The sequence below is a fragment of the Mobula hypostoma genome, chromosome 9 (assembly GCF_963921235.1).
Source record: "Mobula hypostoma chromosome 9, sMobHyp1.1, whole genome shotgun sequence".
Taxonomy (NCBI): Eukaryota; Metazoa; Chordata; class Chondrichthyes; order Myliobatiformes; family Myliobatidae; genus Mobula; species Mobula hypostoma.
The window spans coordinates 31329561-31346990 of record NC_086105.1 but is presented as its reverse complement, the minus strand read 5'-3'; the positions used below and the strand labels follow the sequence as shown (position 1 = coordinate 31346990).

General features: G+C 54.2%; 1 protein-coding gene across 1 annotated transcript in view; it reads right to left on the bottom strand.

Annotated features, from left to right (window-relative positions):
• nrip2 (nuclear receptor interacting protein 2) overlaps positions 1 to 16478 on the bottom strand; it is a 52996-nt gene extending 36518 nt beyond the window's left edge. The window contains exon 1 of the mRNA XM_063057982.1: positions 16216 to 16478. Within this exon, the coding sequence (XP_062914052.1) occupies positions 16216 to 16371 (156 nt within the window). The 5' untranslated portion in view covers positions 16372 to 16478. The remainder of the gene's footprint in view (positions 1 to 16215) is intronic.
• Positions 16479 to 17430: the final 952 nt, after the last annotated feature.

The window sequence follows — 17430 nt, the reverse complement described above, 5'->3', positions numbered from 1 at the left end:
TGGTGTGTGGGGCAAGTGGGATGGAGAGTGTGTGGGGTGACATGTGTGTGGGGCGTCCGGCAAGGAGGATGGAGAGTGTGTGGGGTAACATGTGTGTGGTGAGTGGGGCAAGTGGGATGGGGAGTGTGTGGGGTAATGTGTGTGTGGTGTGTGGGGCAAGTGGGATGGAGAATGTGTGGGGTAACGTGTGTGTTGTTATGGCAAGCAGGATGGAGAGTCTGTGGGGTAACGTGTGTGTGGTGTGTGGGGCAAGTGGGATGGGGAGTGTGTGGGGTAACGTGTGTGTGGTGTGTGGGGCGTGTGATGGAGAGTGTGTGGGGTAATGTATGTGTGGGGTAACGTGTGTGTGGGGTAACGTGTGTCGTGTGTGGGGCGTGGGATGGAGAGTGTGTGGGGTAACGTATGTGTGGTGTGTGGGGCAAGTGGGATGGAGAGTGTGTGGGGTAACGTGTGTGTGGTGAGTGGGGCAAGTGGGATGGGGAGTGTGTGGGGTAACGAGTGTGTGGTGTGTGGGGCGTGGGATGGGGAGTGTGTGGGGTAACGAGTGTGCGGCTATGGCAAGCAGGATGGGGAGTGTGTGGGGTATGTGTGTGTGGTGTGTGGGGCAAGTGGGATGGGGAGTGTGTGGGGTGACATGTGTGTGGTGTGTGGGGCAAGTGCGATGGAGAGTGTGTGGGGTAACGTGTGTGTGGGGCATGGGATGGAGAGTGTGTGGGGTGACGTGTGTGTGGTGTGTGGGGCAAGTGGGATGGAGAGTGTGTGGGGTAATGTGTGTGTGGTGTGTGGGGCATGGGATGGAGAGTGTGTGGGGTGACGTGTGTGTGGTGTGTGGGGCATGGGATTGAGAGTGTGTGGGGTGACGTGTGTGTGGTGTGTGGGGTAGGATGGGGAGTGTGTGTGGCTATGGCAAGCAGGATGGGGAGTGTGTGGGGTATGTGTGTGTGGTGTGTGGGGCAAGTGGAATGGGGAATGTGTGGGGTGACGTGTGTGTGGTGTGGGGCAAGTGGGATGAAGAATGTGTGGGGTGACGTGTGTGTGGTGTGTGGGGCAAGTGGGATGGAGAATGTGTGGGGTGACGTGTGTGTGGTTATGGCAAGCAGGATGGAGAGTCTGTGGGGTAATGTGTGTGTGGTGTGTGGGGCAAGTGGGATGGGGAGGGTGTGGGGTGACGTGTGTGTGGTGAGTGGGGCAAGGGGGATGGAGAGTGTGTGGGGTAACGTGTGTGTGGTGTGGGGCAAGTGGGATGGAGAGTGTGTGGAGTAACGTGTGTGTGGGGCGTGGGATGGAGAGTGTGTGGGGTGACGTGTGTGTGGTGTGTGGGGCAAGCGGGATGGAGTGTGCGTGGGGTAACGTGTGGTGAGTGGGGCAAGCGGGATGGAGAGTGTGTGGGGTAATGTGTGTGTGGTGTGTGGGGCAAGTGGGATGGAGAGTGTGTGGGGTAACGTGTATGTGGTGTGTAGGGCAAGCGGGATGGAGAGTGTGTGGGGTAACGTGTGTGTGGTGTGTGGGGCAAGTGGGATGGGGAGTGTGTGGGGTAACGTGTGTGTGGTGTGTGGGGCAAGTGGGATGGAGAGTGTGTGGGGTAACGTGTGTGTGGTGTGTGGGGCAAGTGGGATGGAGAGTGTGTGGGGTAACGTGTGTGTGGTGTGTGGGGCAAGTGGGATGGGGAGTGTGTGGGGTAACGTGTGTGTGGTGTGTGGGGCAAGTGGGATGGAGAGTGTGTGGGGTAACGTGTGTGTGCGGCTATGGCAAGCAGGATGGGGAGTGTGTGGGGTATGTGTGTGTGGTGTGTGGGGCAAGTGGGATGGGGAGTGTGTGGGGTGACATGTGTGTGGTGTGTGGGGCAAGTGCGATGGAGAGTGTGTGGGGTAACGTGTGTGTGGGGCATGGGATGGAGAGTGTGTGGGGTGACGTGTGTGTGGTGTGTGGGGTAGGATGGGGAGTGTTGGGGTAACGTGTGTGTGGCTATGGCAAGCAGGATGGGGAGTGTGTGGGGTATGTGTGTGTGGTGTGTGGGGCAAGTGGAATGGGGAATGTGTGGGGTGACGTGTGTGTGGTGTGGGGCAAGTGGGATGAAGAATGTGTGGGGTGACGTGTGTGCGGTGTGTGGGGCAAGTGGGATGGAGAATGTGTGGGGTGACGTATGTGTGGTTATGGCAAGCAGGGATGGAGAGTCTGTGGGGTAATGTGTGTGTGGTGTGTGGGGCAAGTGGGATGGAGAGTGTGTGGGGTAATGTGTGTGTGGTGTGTGGGGCAAGTGGGATGGGGAGTGTGTGGGGTAACGTGTGTGTGGTGTGTGGGGCATGCGGGATGGAGAGTGTGTGGGGTGACGTGTGTGTGGGGCGTCCGGCAAGGAGGATGGAGAGTGTGTGGGGTAATGTGTGTGTGGGGTAACGTGTGTGTGGGGTAACGTGTGTCGTGTGTGGGGCAAGTGGGATGGAGAGTGTGTGGGGTAACGTGTGTGCGGCTATGGCAAGCAGGATGGGGAGTGTGTGGGGTATGTGTGTGTGGTGTGTGGGGCTTGGGATGGGGTGTGTGTGTGGGGTAACGTGTGTGTGGTGTGTGGGGCAAGTGGGATGGGGAGTGTGTGGGGTGACGTGTGTGTGGTTATGGCAAGCGGGATGGAGAGTGTGTGGGGTAATGTGTGTGTGGTGTGTGGGATGGATAGTGTGTGGGGTAACGTGTGTGTGGTGTGTGGGGCAAGTGGGATGGGGAGTGTGTGGGGTAACGTGTGTGTGGTGTGTGGGGCGTGTGATGGAGAGTGTGTGGGGTAATGTGTGTGTGGGGTAACGTGTGTGTGGGGTAACGTGTGTCGTGTGTGGGGCGTGGGATGGAGAGTGTGTGGGGTAACGTGTGTGTGGTGTGTGGGGCAAGTGGGATGGAGAGTGTGTGGGGTAATGTGTGTGTGGTGTGTGGGGCAAGTGGGATGGGGAGTGTGTGGGGTGACATGTGTGTGGTGTGTGGGGCAAGTGCGATGGAGAGTGTGTGGGGTAACGTGTGTGTGGGGCATGGGGATGGAGAGTGTGTGGGGTGACGTGTGTGTGGTGTGTGGGGCAAGTGGGATGGAGAGTGTGTGGGGTAATGTGTGTGTGGTGTGTGGGGCATGGGATGGAGAGTGTGTGGGGTAACGTGTGTGTGGTGTGTGGGGCATGGGATTGAGAGTGTGTGGGGTGACGTGTGTGTGGTGTGTGGGGTAGGATGGGGAGTGTGTGTGGCTATGGCAAGCAGGATGGGGAGTGTGTGGGGTATGTGTGTGTGGTGTGTGGGGCAAGTGGGATGAAGAATGTGTGGGGTGACGTGTGTGCGGTGTGTGGGGCAAGTGGGATGGAGAATGTGTGGGGTGACGTGTGTGTGGTTATGGCAAGCAGGATGGAGAGTCTGTGGGGTAATGTGTGTGTGGTGTGTGGGGCAAGTGGGATGGAGAGTCTGTGGGGTAATGTGTGTGTGGTGTGTGGGGCAAGTGGGATGGGGAGTGTGTGGGGTGACGTGTGTGTGGTGTGTGGGGCAAGTGGGATGGAGAGTGTGTGGGGTGACGTGTGTGTGGGGCGTGGGGCAAGGGGGATGGAGAGTGTGTGGGGTGACATGTGTGTGGGGCGTCCGGCAAGGAGGATGGAGAGTGTGTGGGGTAACATGTGTGTGGTGAGTGGGGCAAGTGGGATGGAGAGTGTGTGGGGTGACGTGTGTGTGGGGCAAGTGGGATGAAGAATGTGTGGGGTGACGTGTGTGTGGTGTGTGGGCAAGTGGGATGGAGAGTGTGTGGGGTAACGTGTGTGTGGTGTGTGGGGCAAGTGGGATGGAGAATGTGTGGGGTAACGTGTGTGTGGGGTAACGTGTGTCGTGTGTGGGGCGTGGGATGGAGAGTGTGTGGGGTAACGTATGTGTGCGGCTATGGCAAGCAGGATGGGGAGTGTGTGGGGTATGTGTGTGTGGTGTGTGGGGCAAGTGGGATGGGGAGTGTGTGGGGTAACGTGTGTGTGGTGTGTGGGGCAAGTGCGATGGAGAGTGTGTGGGGTAACGTGTGTGTGGGGCATGGGATGGAGAGTGTGTGGGGTGACGTGTGTGTGGTGTGTGGGGTAGGATGGGGAGTGTGTGGGGTAACGTGTGTGTGGCTATGGCAAGCAGGATGGGGAGTGTGTGGGGTATGTGTGTGTGGTGTGTGGGGCAAGTGGGATGAAGAATGTGTGGGGTGACGTGTGTGCGGTGTGTGGGGCAAGTGGGATGGAGAATGTGTGGGGTGACGTGTGTGTGGTTATGGCAAGCAGGATGGAGAGTCTGTGGGGTAATGTGTGTGTGGTGTGTGGGGCAAGTGGGATGGAGAGTCTGTGGGGTAATGTGTGTGTGGTGTGTGGGGCAAGTGGGATGGGGAGTGTGTGGGGTAACGTGTGTGTGGTGTGTGGGGCATGCGGGATGGAGAGTGTGTGGGGTGACGTGTGTGTGGGGCGTCCGGCAAGGAGGATGGAGAGTGTGTGGGGTAATGTGTGTGTGGGGTAACGTGTGTGTGGGGTAACGTGTGTCGTGTGTGGGGCAAGTGGGATGGAGAGTGTGTGGGGTAACGTGTGTGCGGCTATGGCAAGCAGGATGGGGAGTGTGTGGGGTATGTGTGTGTGGTGTGTGGGGCTTGGGATGGGGTGTGTGTGTGGGGTAACGTGTGTGTGGTGTGTGGGGCAAGTGGGATGGGGAGTGTGTGGGGTGACGTGTGTGTGGTTATGGCAAGCGGGATGGAGAGTGTGTGGGGTAATGTGTGTGTGGTGTGTGGGATGGATAGTGTGTGGGGTAACGTGTGTGTGGTGTGTGGGGCAAGTGGGATGGGGAGTGTGTGGGGTAACGTGTGTGTGGTGTGTGGGGCGTGTGATGGAGAGTGTGTGGGGTAATGTGTGTGTGGGGTAACGTGTGTGTGGGGTAACGTGTGTCGTGTGTGGGGCGTGGGATGGAGAGTGTGTGGGGTAACGTATGTGTGGTGTGTGGGGCAAGTGGGATGGAGAGTGTGTGGGGTAACGTGTGTGTGGTGAGTGGGGCAAGTGGGATGGGGAGTGTGTGGGGTAACGAGTGTGTGGTGTGTGGGGCGTGGGATGGGGAGTGTGTGGGGTAACGAGTGTGCGGCTATGGCAAGCAGGATGGGGAGTGTGTGGGGTATGTGTGTGTGGTGTGTGGGGCAAGTGGGATGGGGAGTGTGTGGGGTGACATGTGTGTGGTGTGTGGGGCAAGTGCGATGGAGAGTGTGTGGGGTAACGTGTGTGTGGGGCATGGGATGGAGAGTGTGTGGGGTGACGTGTGTGTGGTGTGTGGGGCAAGTGGGATGGAGAGTGTGTGGGGTAATGTGTGTGTGGTGTGTGGGGCATGGGATGGAGAGTGTGTGGGGTAACGTGTGTGTGGTGTGTGGGGCATGGGATTGAGAGTGTGTGGGGTGACGTGTGTGTGGTGTGTGGGGTAGGATGGGGAGTGTGTGTGGCTATGGCAAGCAGGATGGGGAGTGTGTGGGGTATGTGTGTGTGGTGTGTGGGGCAAGTGGGATGAAGAATGTGTGGGGTGACGTGTGTGCGGTGTGTGGGGCAAGTGGGATGGAGAATGTGTGGGGTGACGTGTGTGTGGTTATGGCAAGCAGGATGGAGAGTCTGTGGGGTAATGTGTGTGTGGTGTGTGGGGCAAGTGGGATGGGGAGTGTGTGGGGTAACGTGTGTGTGGTGTGTGGGGCATGCGGGATGGAGAGTGTGTGGGGTGACGTGTGTGTGGGGGGTGGGGCAAGGGGGATGGAGAGTGTGTGGGGTGACATGTGTGTGGGGCGTCCGGCAAGGAGGATGGAGAGTGTGTGGGGTAACATGTGTGTGGTGAGTGGGGCAAGTGGGATGGAGAGTGTGTGGGGTGACGTGTGTGTGGGTGTGTGTGGTGTGTGGGATGGATAGTGTGTGGGGTAACGTGTGTGTGGTGTGTGGGGCAAGTGGGATGGTGAGTGTGTGGGGTAACGTGTGTGTGGTGTGTGGGGCAAGTGGGATGGAGAATGTGTGGGGTAATGTGTGTGTGGGGTAACGTGTGTGTGGGGTAACGTGTGTCGTGTGTGGGGCGTGGGATGGAGAGTGTGTGGGGTAACGTATGTGTGCGGCTATGGCAAGCAGGATGGGGAGTGTGTGGGGTATGTGTGTGTGGTGTGTGGGGCAAGTGGGATGGGGAGTGTGTGGGGTGACATGTGTGTGGTGTGTGGGGCAAGTGCGATGGAGAGTGTGTGGGGTAACGTGTGTGTGGGGCATGGGATGGAGAGTGTGTGGGGTGACGTGTGTGTGGTGTGTGGGGTAGGATGGGGAGTGTGTGGGGTAACGTGTGTGTGGCTATGGCAAGCAGGATGGGGAGTGTGTGGGGTATGTGTGTGTGGTGTGTGGGGCAAGTGGAATGGGGAATGTGTGGGGTGACGTGTGTGTGGTGTGGGGCAAGTGGGATGAAGAATGTGTGGGGTGACGTGTGTGCGGTGTGTGGGGCAAGTGGGATGGAGAATGTGTGGGGTGACGTGTGTGTGGTTATGGCAAGCAGGATGGAGAGTCTGTGGGGTAATGTGTGTGTGGTGTGTGGGGCAAGTGGGATGGAGAGTCTGTGGGGTAATGTGTGTGTGGTGTGTGGGGCAAGTGGGATGGGGAGTGTGTGGGGTAACGTGTGTGTGGTGTGTGGGGCATGCGGGATGGAGAGTGTGTGGGGTGACGTGTGTGTGGGGCGTGGGGCAAGGGGGATGGAGAGTGTGTGGGGTGACATGTGTGTGGGGCGTCCGGCAAGGAGGATGGAGAGTGTGTGGGGTAACATGTGTGTGGTGAGTGGGGCAAGTGGGATGGAGAGTGTGTGGGGTGACGTGTGTGTGGGGCAAGTGGGATGAAGAATGTGTGGGGTGACGTGTGTGTGGTGTGTGGGCAAGTGGGATGGTGAGTGTGTGGGGTAACGTGTGTGTGGTGTGTGGGGCAAGTGGGATGGAGAATGTGTGGGGTAACGTGTGTGTGGGGTAACGTGTGTCGTGTGTGGGGCGTGGGATGGAGAGTGTGTGGGGTAACGTATGTGTGCGGCTATGGCAAGCAGGATGGGGAGTGTGTGGGGTATGTGTGTGTGGTGTGTGGGGCAAGTGGGATGGGGAGTGTGTGGGGTGACATGTGTGTGGTGTGTGGGGCAAGTGCGATGGAGAGTGTGTGGGGTAACGTGTGTGTGGGGCATGGGATGGAGAGTGTGTGGGGTGACGTGTGTGTGGTGTGTGGGGTAGGATGGGGAGTGTGTGGGGTAACGTGTGTGTGGCTATGGCAAGCAGGATGGGGAGTGTGTGGGGTATGTGTGTGTGGTGTGTGGGGCAAGTGGGATGAAGAATGTGTGGGGTGACGTGTGTGCGGTGTGTGGGGCAAGTGGGATGGAGAATGTGTGGGGTGACGTGTGTGTGGTTATGGCAAGCAGGATGGAGAGTCTGTGGGGTAATGTGTGTGTGGTGTGTGGGGCAAGTGGGATGGAGAGTCTGTGGGGTAATGTGTGTGTGGTGTGTGGGGCAAGTGGGATGGGGAGTGTGTGGGGTAACGTGTGTGTGGTGTGTGGGGCATGCGGGATGGAGAGTGTGTGGGGTGACGTGTGTGTGGGGCGTCCGGCAAGGAGGATGGAGAGTGTGTGGGGTAATGTGTGTGTGGGGTAACGTGTGTGTGGGGTAACGTGTGTCGTGTGTGGGGCAAGTGGGATGGAGAGTGTGTGGGGTAACGTGTGTGCGGCTATGGCAAGCAGGATGGGGAGTGTGTGGGGTATGTGTGTGTGGTGTGTGGGGCTTGGGATGGGGTGTGTGTGTGGGGTAACGTGTGTGTGGTGTGTGGGGCAAGTGGGATGGGGAGTGTGTGGGGTGACGTGTGTGTGGTTATGGCAAGCGGGATGGAGAGTGTGTGGGGTAATGTGTGTGTGGTGTGTGGGATGGATAGTGTGTGGGGTAACGTGTGTGTGGTGTGTGGGGCTAGTGGGATGGGGAGTGTGTGGGGTAACGTGTGTGTGGTGTGTGGGGCGTGTGATGGAGAGTGTGTGGGGTAATGTGTGTGTGGGGTAACGTGTGTGTGGGGTAACGTGTGTCGTGTGTGGGGCGTGGGATGGAGAGTGTGTGGGGTAACGTATGTGTGGTGTGTGGGGCAAGTGGGATGGAGAGTGTGTGGGGTAACGTGTGTGTGGTGAGTGGGGCAAGTGGGATGGGGAGTGTGTGGGGTAACGAGTGTGTGGTGTGTGGGGCGTGGGATGGGGAGTGTGTGGGGTAACGAGTGTGCGGCTATGGCAAGCAGGATGGGGAGTGTGTGGGGTATGTGTGTGTGGTGTGTGGGGCAAGTGGGATGGGGAGTGTGTGGGGTGACATGTGTGTGGTGTGTGGGGCAAGTGCGATGGAGAGTGTGTGGGGTAACGTGTGTGTGGGGCATGGGATGGAGAGTGTGTGGGGTGACGTGTGTGTGGTGTGTGGGGCAAGTGGGATGGAGAGTGTGTGGGGTAATGTGTGTGTGGTGTGTGGGGCATGGGATGGAGAGTGTGTGGGGTAACGTGTGTGTGGTGTGTGGGGCATGGGATTGAGAGTGTGTGGGGTGACGTGTGTGTGGTGTGTGGGGTAGGATGGGGAGTGTGTGTGGCTATGGCAAGCAGGATGGGGAGTGTGTGGGGTATGTGTGTGTGGTGTGTGGGGCAAGTGGGATGAAGAATGTGTGGGGTGACGTGTGTGCGGTGTGTGGGGCAAGTGGGATGGAGAATGTGTGGGGTGACGTGTGTGTGGTTATGGCAAGCAGGATGGAGAGTCTGTGGGGTAATGTGTGTGTGGTGTGTGGGGCAAGTGGGATGGGGAGTGTGTGGGGTAACGTGTGTGTGGTGTGTGGGGCATGCGGGATGGAGAGTGTGTGGGGTGACGTGTGTGTGGGGCGTGGGGCAAGGGGGATGGAGAGTGTGTGGGGTGACGGTGTGTGGGGCAAGTGGAATGGGGAATGTGTGGGGTGACGTGTGTGTGGTGTGGGGCAAGTGGGATGAAGAATGTGTGGGGTGACGTGTGTGTGGTTATGGCAAGCAGGATGGAGAGTCTGTGGGGTAATGTGTGTGTGGGGCGTCCGGCAAGGAGGATGGAGAGTGTGTGGGGTAACATGTGTGTGGTGAGTGGGGCAAGTGGGATGGAGAGTGTGTGGGGTGACGTGTGTGTGGGGCAAGTGGGATGAAGAATGTGTGGGGTGACGTGTGTGTGGTGTGTGGGCAAGTGGGATGGTGAGTGTGTGGGGTAACGTGTGTGTGGTGTGTGGGGCAAGTGGGATGGGGAGTGTGTGGGGTAATGTGTGTGTGGGGTAACGTGTGTGTGGGGTAACGTGTGTCGTGTGTGGGGCGTGGGATGGGGAGTGTGTGGGGTAACGTGTGTGTGGTGTGTGGGGCGTGTGATGGAGAGTGTGTGGGGTAATGTGTGTGTGGGGTAACGTGTGTGTGGGGTAACGTGTGTCGTGTGTGGGGCGTGGGATGGAGAGTGTGTGGGGTAACGTATGTGTGGTGTGTGGGGCAAGTGGGATGGAGAGTGTGTGGGGTAACGTGTGTGCGGCTATGGCAAGCAGGATGGGGAGTGTGTGGGGTATGTGTGTGTGGTGTGTGGGGCAAGTGGGATGGGGAGTGTGTGGGGTGACATGTGTGTGGTGTGTGGGGCAAGTGCGATGGAGAGTGTGTGGGGTAACGTGTGTGTGGGGCATGGGATGGAGAGTGTGTGGGGTGACGTGTGTGTGGTGTGTGGGGTAGGATGGGGAGTGTGTGGGGTAACGTGTGTGTGGCTATGGCAAGCAGGATGGGGAGTGTGTGGGGTATGTGTGTGTGGTGTGTGGGGCAAGTGGAATGGGGAATGTGTGGGGTGACGTGTGTGTGGTGTGGGGCAAGTGGGATGAAGAATGTGTGGGGTGACGTGTGTGCGGTGTGTGGGGCAAGTGGGATGGAGAATGTGTGGGGTGACGTGTGTGTGGTTATGGCAAGCAGGATGGAGAGTCTGTGGGGTAATGTGTGTGTGGTGTGTGGGGCAAGTGGGATGGAGAGTCTGTGGGGTAATGTGTGTGTGGTGTGTGGGGCATGCGGGATGGAGAGTGTGTGGGGTGACGTGTGTGTGGGGCGTCCGGCAAGGAGGATGGAGAGTGTGTGGGGTAATGTGTGTGTGGGGTAACGTGTGTCGTGTGTGGGGCAAGTGGGATGGAGAGTGTGTGGGGTAACGTGTGTGCGGCTATGGCAAGCAGGATGGGGAGTGTGTGGGGTATGTGTGTGTGGTGTGTGGGGCTTGGGATGGGGTGTGTGTGTGGGGTAACGTGTGTGTGGTGTGTGGGGCAAGTGGGATGGGGAGTGTGTGGGGTGACGTGTGTGTGGTTATGGCAAGCGGGATGGAGAGTGTGTGGGGTAATGTGTGTGTGGTGTGTGGGATGGATAGTGTGTGGGGTAACGTGTGTGTGGTGTGTGGGGCAAGTGGGATGGGGAGTGTGTGGGGTAACGTGTGTGTGGTGTGTGGGGCGTGTGATGGAGAGTGTGTGGGGTAATGTGTGTGTGGGGTAACGTGTGTGTGGGGTAACGTGTGTCGTGTGTGGGGCGTGGGATGGAGAGTGTGTGGGGTAACGTATGTGTGGTGTGTGGGGCAAGTGGGATGGAGAGTGTGTGGGGTAACGTGTGTGTGGTGAGTGGGGCAAGTGGGATGGGGAGTGTGTGGGGTAACGAGTGTGTGGTGTGTGGGGCGTGGGATGGGGAGTGTGTGGGGTAACGAGTGTGCGGCTATGGCAAGCAGGATGGGGAGTGTGTGGGGTATGTGTGTGTGGTGTGTGGGGCAAGTGGGATGGGGAGTGTGTGGGGTGACATGTGTGTGGTGTGTGGGGCAAGTGCGATGGAGAGTGTGTGGGGTAACGTGTGTGTGGGGCATGGGATGGAGAGTGTGTGGGGTGACATGTGTGTGGTGTGTGGGGCAAGTGGGATGGAGAGTGTGTGGGGTAATGTGTGTGTGGTGTGTGGGGCATGGGATGGAGAGTGTGTGGGGTGACGTGTGTGTGGTGTGTGGGGCATGGGATTGAGAGTGTGTGGGGTGACGTGTGTGTGGTGTGTGGGGTAGGATGGGGAGTGTGTGTGGCTATGGCAAGCAGGATGGGGAGTGTGTGGGGTATGTGTGTGTGGTGTGTGGGGCAAGTGGGATGAAGAATGTGTGGGGTGACGTGTGTGTGGTTATGGCAAGCAGGATGGAGAGTCTGTGGGGTAATGTGTGTGTGGTGTGTGGGGCAAGTGGGATGGAGAGTCTGTGGGGTAATGTGTGTGTGGTGTGTGGGGCAAGTGGGATGGGGAGTGTGTGGGGTAACGTGTGTGTGGTGTGTGGGGCATGCGGGATGGAGAGTGTGTGGGGTGACGTGTGTGTGGTTATGGCAAGCAGGATGGAGAGTCTGTGGGGTAATGTGTGTGTGGTGTGTGGGGCAAGTGGGATGGAGAGTCTGTGGGGTAATGTGTGTGTGGTGTGTGGGGCAAGTGGGATGGAGAGTGTGTGGGGTAACGTGTGTGTGGTGTGTGGGGCAAGTGGGATGGAGAGTGTGTGGGGTGACGTGTGTGTGGGGCAAGTGGGATGAAGAATGTGTGGGGTGACGTGTGTGTGGTGTGTGGGCAAGTGGGATGGTGAGTGTGTGGGGTAACGTGTGTGTGGTGTGTGGGGCAAGTGGGATGGAGAGTGTGTGGGGTAACGTGTGTGTGGTGTGTGGCAAGCAAGTGGGATGGAGAGTCTGTGGGGTAATGTGTGTGTGGTGTGTGGGGCGTGGGATGGAGAGTGTGTGGGGTGACGTGTGTGTGGGGCGTGGGGCAAGGGGGATGGAGAGTGTGTGGGGTGACATGTGTGTGGGGCGTCCGGCAAGGAGGATGGAGAGTGTGTGGGGTAACATGTGTGTGGTGAGTGGGGCAAGTGGGATGGAGAGTGTGTGGGGTGACGTGTGTGTGGGGCAAGTGGGATGAAGAATGTGTGGGGTGACGTGTGTGTGGTGTGTGGGCAAGTGGGATGGTGAGTGTGTGGGGTAACGTGTGTGTGGTGTGTGGGGCAAGTGGGATGGAGAATGTGTGGGGTAACGTGTGTGTTGTTATGGCAAGCAGGATGGAGAGTCTGTGGGGTAATGTGTGTGTGGTGTGTGGGGCGTGGGATGGAGAGTGTGTGGGGTAACGTGTGTGTAGTGTGTGGGGCAAGTGGGATGGAGAGTGTGTGGGGTAACGTGTGTGTGGTGTGTGGGGCAAGTGGGATGGGGAGTGTGTGGGGTGTAGTGTGTGTGTGGTGTGTAGGGCGTGTGATGAAGAGTGTGTGGGGTAATGTGTGTGTGGGTAACATGTGTGTGGGGTAACGTGTGTGGTGTGTGGGGCATGGGATGGAGAGTGTGTGGGGTAACGTATGTGTGGTGTGTGGGGCAAGTGAGATGGAGAGTGTGTGGGGTGACGTGTGTGTGGTGTGTGGGGCAAGCGGGATGGAGTGTGTGTGGGGTAACGTGTGTGTGGTGAGTGGGGCAAGCGGGATGGAGAGTGTGTGGGGTAACGTGTATGTGGTGTGTAGGGCAAGCGGGATGGAGAGTGTGTGGGGTAACGTGTGTGTGGTGTGTGGGGCTTGGGATGGGGTGTGTGTGTGGGGTAACGTGTGTGTGGTGTGTGGGGCAAGTGGGATGGAGAGTGTGTGGGGTGACGTGTGTGTGGTGTGGGGGGTAAGTGGGATGGGGAGTGCGTGGGGTAACGTGTGTGTGGTGTGTGGGGCAAGTGGGATGGAGAGTGTGTGGGGTAACGTGTGTGTGGTGTGGGGGGTAAGTGGGATGGGGAGTGTGTGGGGTAACGTGTGTGTGGTTATGGCAAGCGGGATGGAGAGTGTGTGGGGTAATGTGTGCGTGGGGCAAGCAGGAAGGAGAGTGTGTGGGGTAAGGTGTGTGTGGTGTGTGGGGCAAGTGAGATGGAGAGTGTGTGGGGTGACGTGTGTGTGGTGTGTGGGGCAAGTGAGATGGAGAGTGTGTGGGGTAACGTGTGTGTGGGGCAAGTGAGATGGAGAGTGTGTGGGGTAACATGTGTGTGGTGTGTGGGGCAAGTGAGATGGAGAGTGTGTGGGGTAATGTGTGTGTTGGGCGTGGGATGGAGAGTGTGTGGGGTAACGTGTGTGTGGTGTGTGGGGCAAGTGCGATGGAGAGTGTGTGGGGTAATGTGTGTGTTGAGCGTGGGATGGAGAGTGTGTGGGGTAACATGTGTGTGGTGTGTGGGGCAAGCGGGAAGGAGAGTGTGTGGGGTGACGTTTACATTAAATACCTGGTGACTGCACCCATACAGACTCAAGAAAATTTTACTGAAAAATAAATGGGAGAGATAAGTAATATGTTAGAACAAATAAAAAACATAAAAGCAATTCAAGCTGAACTTGTTTTAAAATAGGTTTGATAAATAAAGTTTTGTTTTGTATGGAATGATAGATTAGACCTTACCAGCATAGCAGAAATAAGATGGAATGATTCAATCAATGGCAGAGTTACTTAGCAGATGCGATATCTGGAAATAAAAATATTGTGCAGCAGTATATTTAAGCTCTTGCACTGAGGGTCAATGAGGGAGGGTGTGGAACAGGTATGAATAATTAGTATCGCTTTAGATGGTGGCAGACAGATTATGTTTCAGGGCACATGCTTGAAACACACATTGATCTGGAATTGTGGACTGAAATGGTAAAGTGCCTTGAGAATTCATATTATCAGGAATTGTCTGGGATAGCATCCTGGAAAACCAATCAAACCTGGAACATAGGTGAGCACTGGGTACAATGCAGGGAAAAAGTTAAAAAGTTACCAATTGCCATTCATTGTCTTGGACCCTGTTCATGATAGTTCTGAAATATGACACCAAACAGTACAGCCCACTCCTCTGAATCCAGGCAGCAGGATGCCTTATCAGTCAATAAATAAAGGAGAAAGAAAAAGAAAATGTCTCAGTTGCCTGAAACTGAGTAGTTTATTCTTTATTTAAATATCTTTGATATGAACTTAGGATGCCAACAAAACACTGGGGATGTGCTCTTCAGTCTGTAATGAAGACCTGCAACCTACCTGAAATTTTGGACATTTAAACCCTAAATGAGCACCCATTGAATGAGGCAAATGGTGAACCAAAAGATGAGATTCCTGAAAATCAGGCGTAGTATTGACCTCCTGGCTGCCAGTAGTAAGACATCAAGATATTACTTCATTGAATTGGATTTTCATGATTGGCTGTTACAGAAGTGTGGTGCAACGTGAAAGATATATGTGTTCACTCTGAATGAATGAATCTTCCGAAACCATTTCACATCTTAACGTCATCTAATTTCACCCTAATTTCCACATGAAGTACCATTTAACAGGGGCACCCTCCACGGCTAATCCACAAGGAGAGATAGCCAGTATATAAAAAGATGGGGGTGGGTTGGGGAGGACGGAGCAAGAGCTAGCAAGCCATAGGTGGATGAGGTGAGGCAAGGTGATAGGCAAGCCCTTCTTACAATACAGGTTGTATAATAGAGATGGAAAGACAAAGAGAGTCTAAGGGTAGATCCTTCAATCTTGTGAGTTGTGGCTTTTAGCTGGATTGAGAAAGGAGATAAAGAAACCCTAGAGTAAATGCTTCAAAAGGACCTCTATATTTGTCTCTCTCATCTTGCCTCCTCTGATTTTACAGTTATTGGTGTTTATTATCAGTAACAGAAAATTCAAAGCACCATGAATGAGGTTTAAATCTCTGATCAGTCGGGCTTCCCATCAAAACCTCAGCCTCTCAACATGCATTCTTGTATCTGCAAGAAAATTCTCATTGTTTCATTCTGGAATTATAAAAACAGGATGTTGCAATAACACCTATGCAGCATGACAATAATATGCACGGGCAAGATCAGGTAATGAAAGGAAAAAGTGACTAATCCGAGGCTAATTTGTGGCAAAATGTTGTATGGGCACCATAAATCATTAAAAAATGGAAAATATTGACAGTGGGCCATCAACCAAAGCACTAGTTTCTCAACTTTAAATTTATCTCCTTGTGGTAACGTTACGCGATCAGGTGCCACACTTCAGCCACCATTTTACTCACAGAAGAGATGGTGCGAGATGTTTGAAACAAATCTTGTGGAACAACCCCGACCCTCCAGGCTTGACAAGCGCCAGAATACATCCGAACCTCTAAACGGATGCCGGTCATCGGGGAATGGCAGGTTTCAGGGTACAGTATGTGGTGCTCCTCATTCTGGGAGTTAGCGAGGCACTACAGGACTGTATTTCCGCACTTTAATTACCCATTTAATTGCCTGGAATCATATCAGTTAAAACAGCAGGTGAGAATGTATCTGGTTTGTGGCATACATCCTAACTCACCAAGTTTGGATTAAAGAAACTGGATTAAAATTAAAATTAAGACTTTTCCCTCTGTCTCCACGCTCAGCTTCAGGCATTGGCCATTTTTTTTCTTTTTCTGACAAATTCTCCTCTTTTCCCCACGTTTATTTCTTCTCTCTTGCCCATTCCTCCCTACATCCAAACCTCATTCACTTTATGTTCTAACTCTATACTTTGCTCAAGTGTTTTCTCTCCAAATCGGCAGTGAAATCCGTGCAGCAAATTGTAATGATTCGGAGAAAGATCAGTAATATCTGACCAAGAACAGAAGACTTGCTGAAAGGGAAAACGGTTGGTGATGGTAACGGGGAATGAACACCAACTGGCGAGTTGTGCGCCAAGTGCCATCTGTACGTGCTTCGCACACATTTGTCTCTTGTTCTATAGAATTATCTCGCCCTCTTCCGAGTTTCTTCCAGCGAATGTGTCTTTCTCTGTCATCCCGCATTCTATCTTAATTTCTCATCACTTCCTACCCGCACCCCCTCTCCGCTGTGATATGTTCTGCACTCGCTGTAATGCCACAAAGTCAGAGTCTGTTTAATAACTGTAAAGCCGCAAACTGTCCTTAAATACAATCCTATACGCACACACATCACGTACTAACTCTATATGATATGCAAAATGTATAGAACGTGCTAAATACGGAAAATAAAAGGATACATTTATAGCAACTTGTAAGTAAGTGAACTAGGACGAGTCTCTATCGATCTGCTTCTTCGCATCCCCGCTTATAAACGCGACTATACAGCGGAGGGCATCAGTAAATGCGAGCCGCAGGTCGGCTCGGGAGAACATATTCCAGGCAGGCTCCGCTGCCCACGTACACGCCGTCATCTGGAAGACGACTTACCAGGTCTTTTGATGTTCCCATCCTTTTCAGTCCGTCCAAAGGAAGCAAGTCCGCAGAATCTTTATGGATGAACTGTGTAGCCTGCTTCAGACGCCTCTTCTGGTGCAGGATAGCCTTATCCCTGATTTCCATTTCGTTTTTCTTGAGCTCGGACATTGCTGCTGCATTTGCTTTCCTTCTGGCTTGCGGTGAGTGCCGGGTAGTGCTGCCCTTTCCCAATCCTCCTCGCCAGCACTTCGCTCCTCTGCGGCTCGCTAGCTGGGGATGTTTTTTCAGAGAGAGAGAGAGCCCGCAACGTACGTCACGACCAGCATATTTCCATATATAACAAAGGCTAAAAAAAATCATAAGAAATGCGCAAGAAAGGATAGAAAAAGTAAAAAAAAACGAAAATTGAAAGGGAGAGAAGGGGAAAGCGACTGTAGATGAACAGATCTTGCAGAGTCGGGAATGTTTTTGTCTATGAATGGTGGTAATAATAAATTGTACCCGCAAATTACCGTTTTAGGGCAGAATCATTTATAAACCTGTTGAAAATGAACCTGGGGTGATAATCATAAAGAATTACAAAACTGGGATAGAAGCGACCGTTTCTCATTTTAAACTATAGCTTGCTTCGAATTTGTTTTGGGTTAATAATTTCCTTCGCAGATTTGCTTGGAAAAAAAGTTGGAAATTTCCTGTTAAGTTTCATAAAATAACGGCACGTTATTACGGCGTTTATTTCAGTAAGTTTGTAGCCTTTAGACTTCATGCTACATTGTTATTGTTTTACCTCGATCACTGTGTGATGATTTTGATCTGTATGAACAGTGTGCAACATAAGTTTTTAACTGCGTGACAATAATAAACCAATAGCATTTTCTCTAGTATTGCTAATTAGTCTTTTGTAGCATTTTCTCTAGTATTGATAATTAGTCTTTTGCTGTGCAATCTGCTAGCAATTCCGGTATCTATCTGATATGATTTGTGAAAGTGTGAAATTGTAACCTATTCGAAGATGACGCAGTCACGAACATCCATTATATTCTGTTCAATCCGGCAAAATGAATTTACATGTCACTGAGGTGTTGTTTAAAGCCTTCCTCACCCGCCTGATCTTCCAGCCTGATACTTCAAAATGTTTTCCTTTAATGAACCGTGTGAGTAAACAATCCTTGTGCCGACACACCCTTGTGCAATCTCTCGCAGCGTCAGGAGTAATGTCTCTGAAGT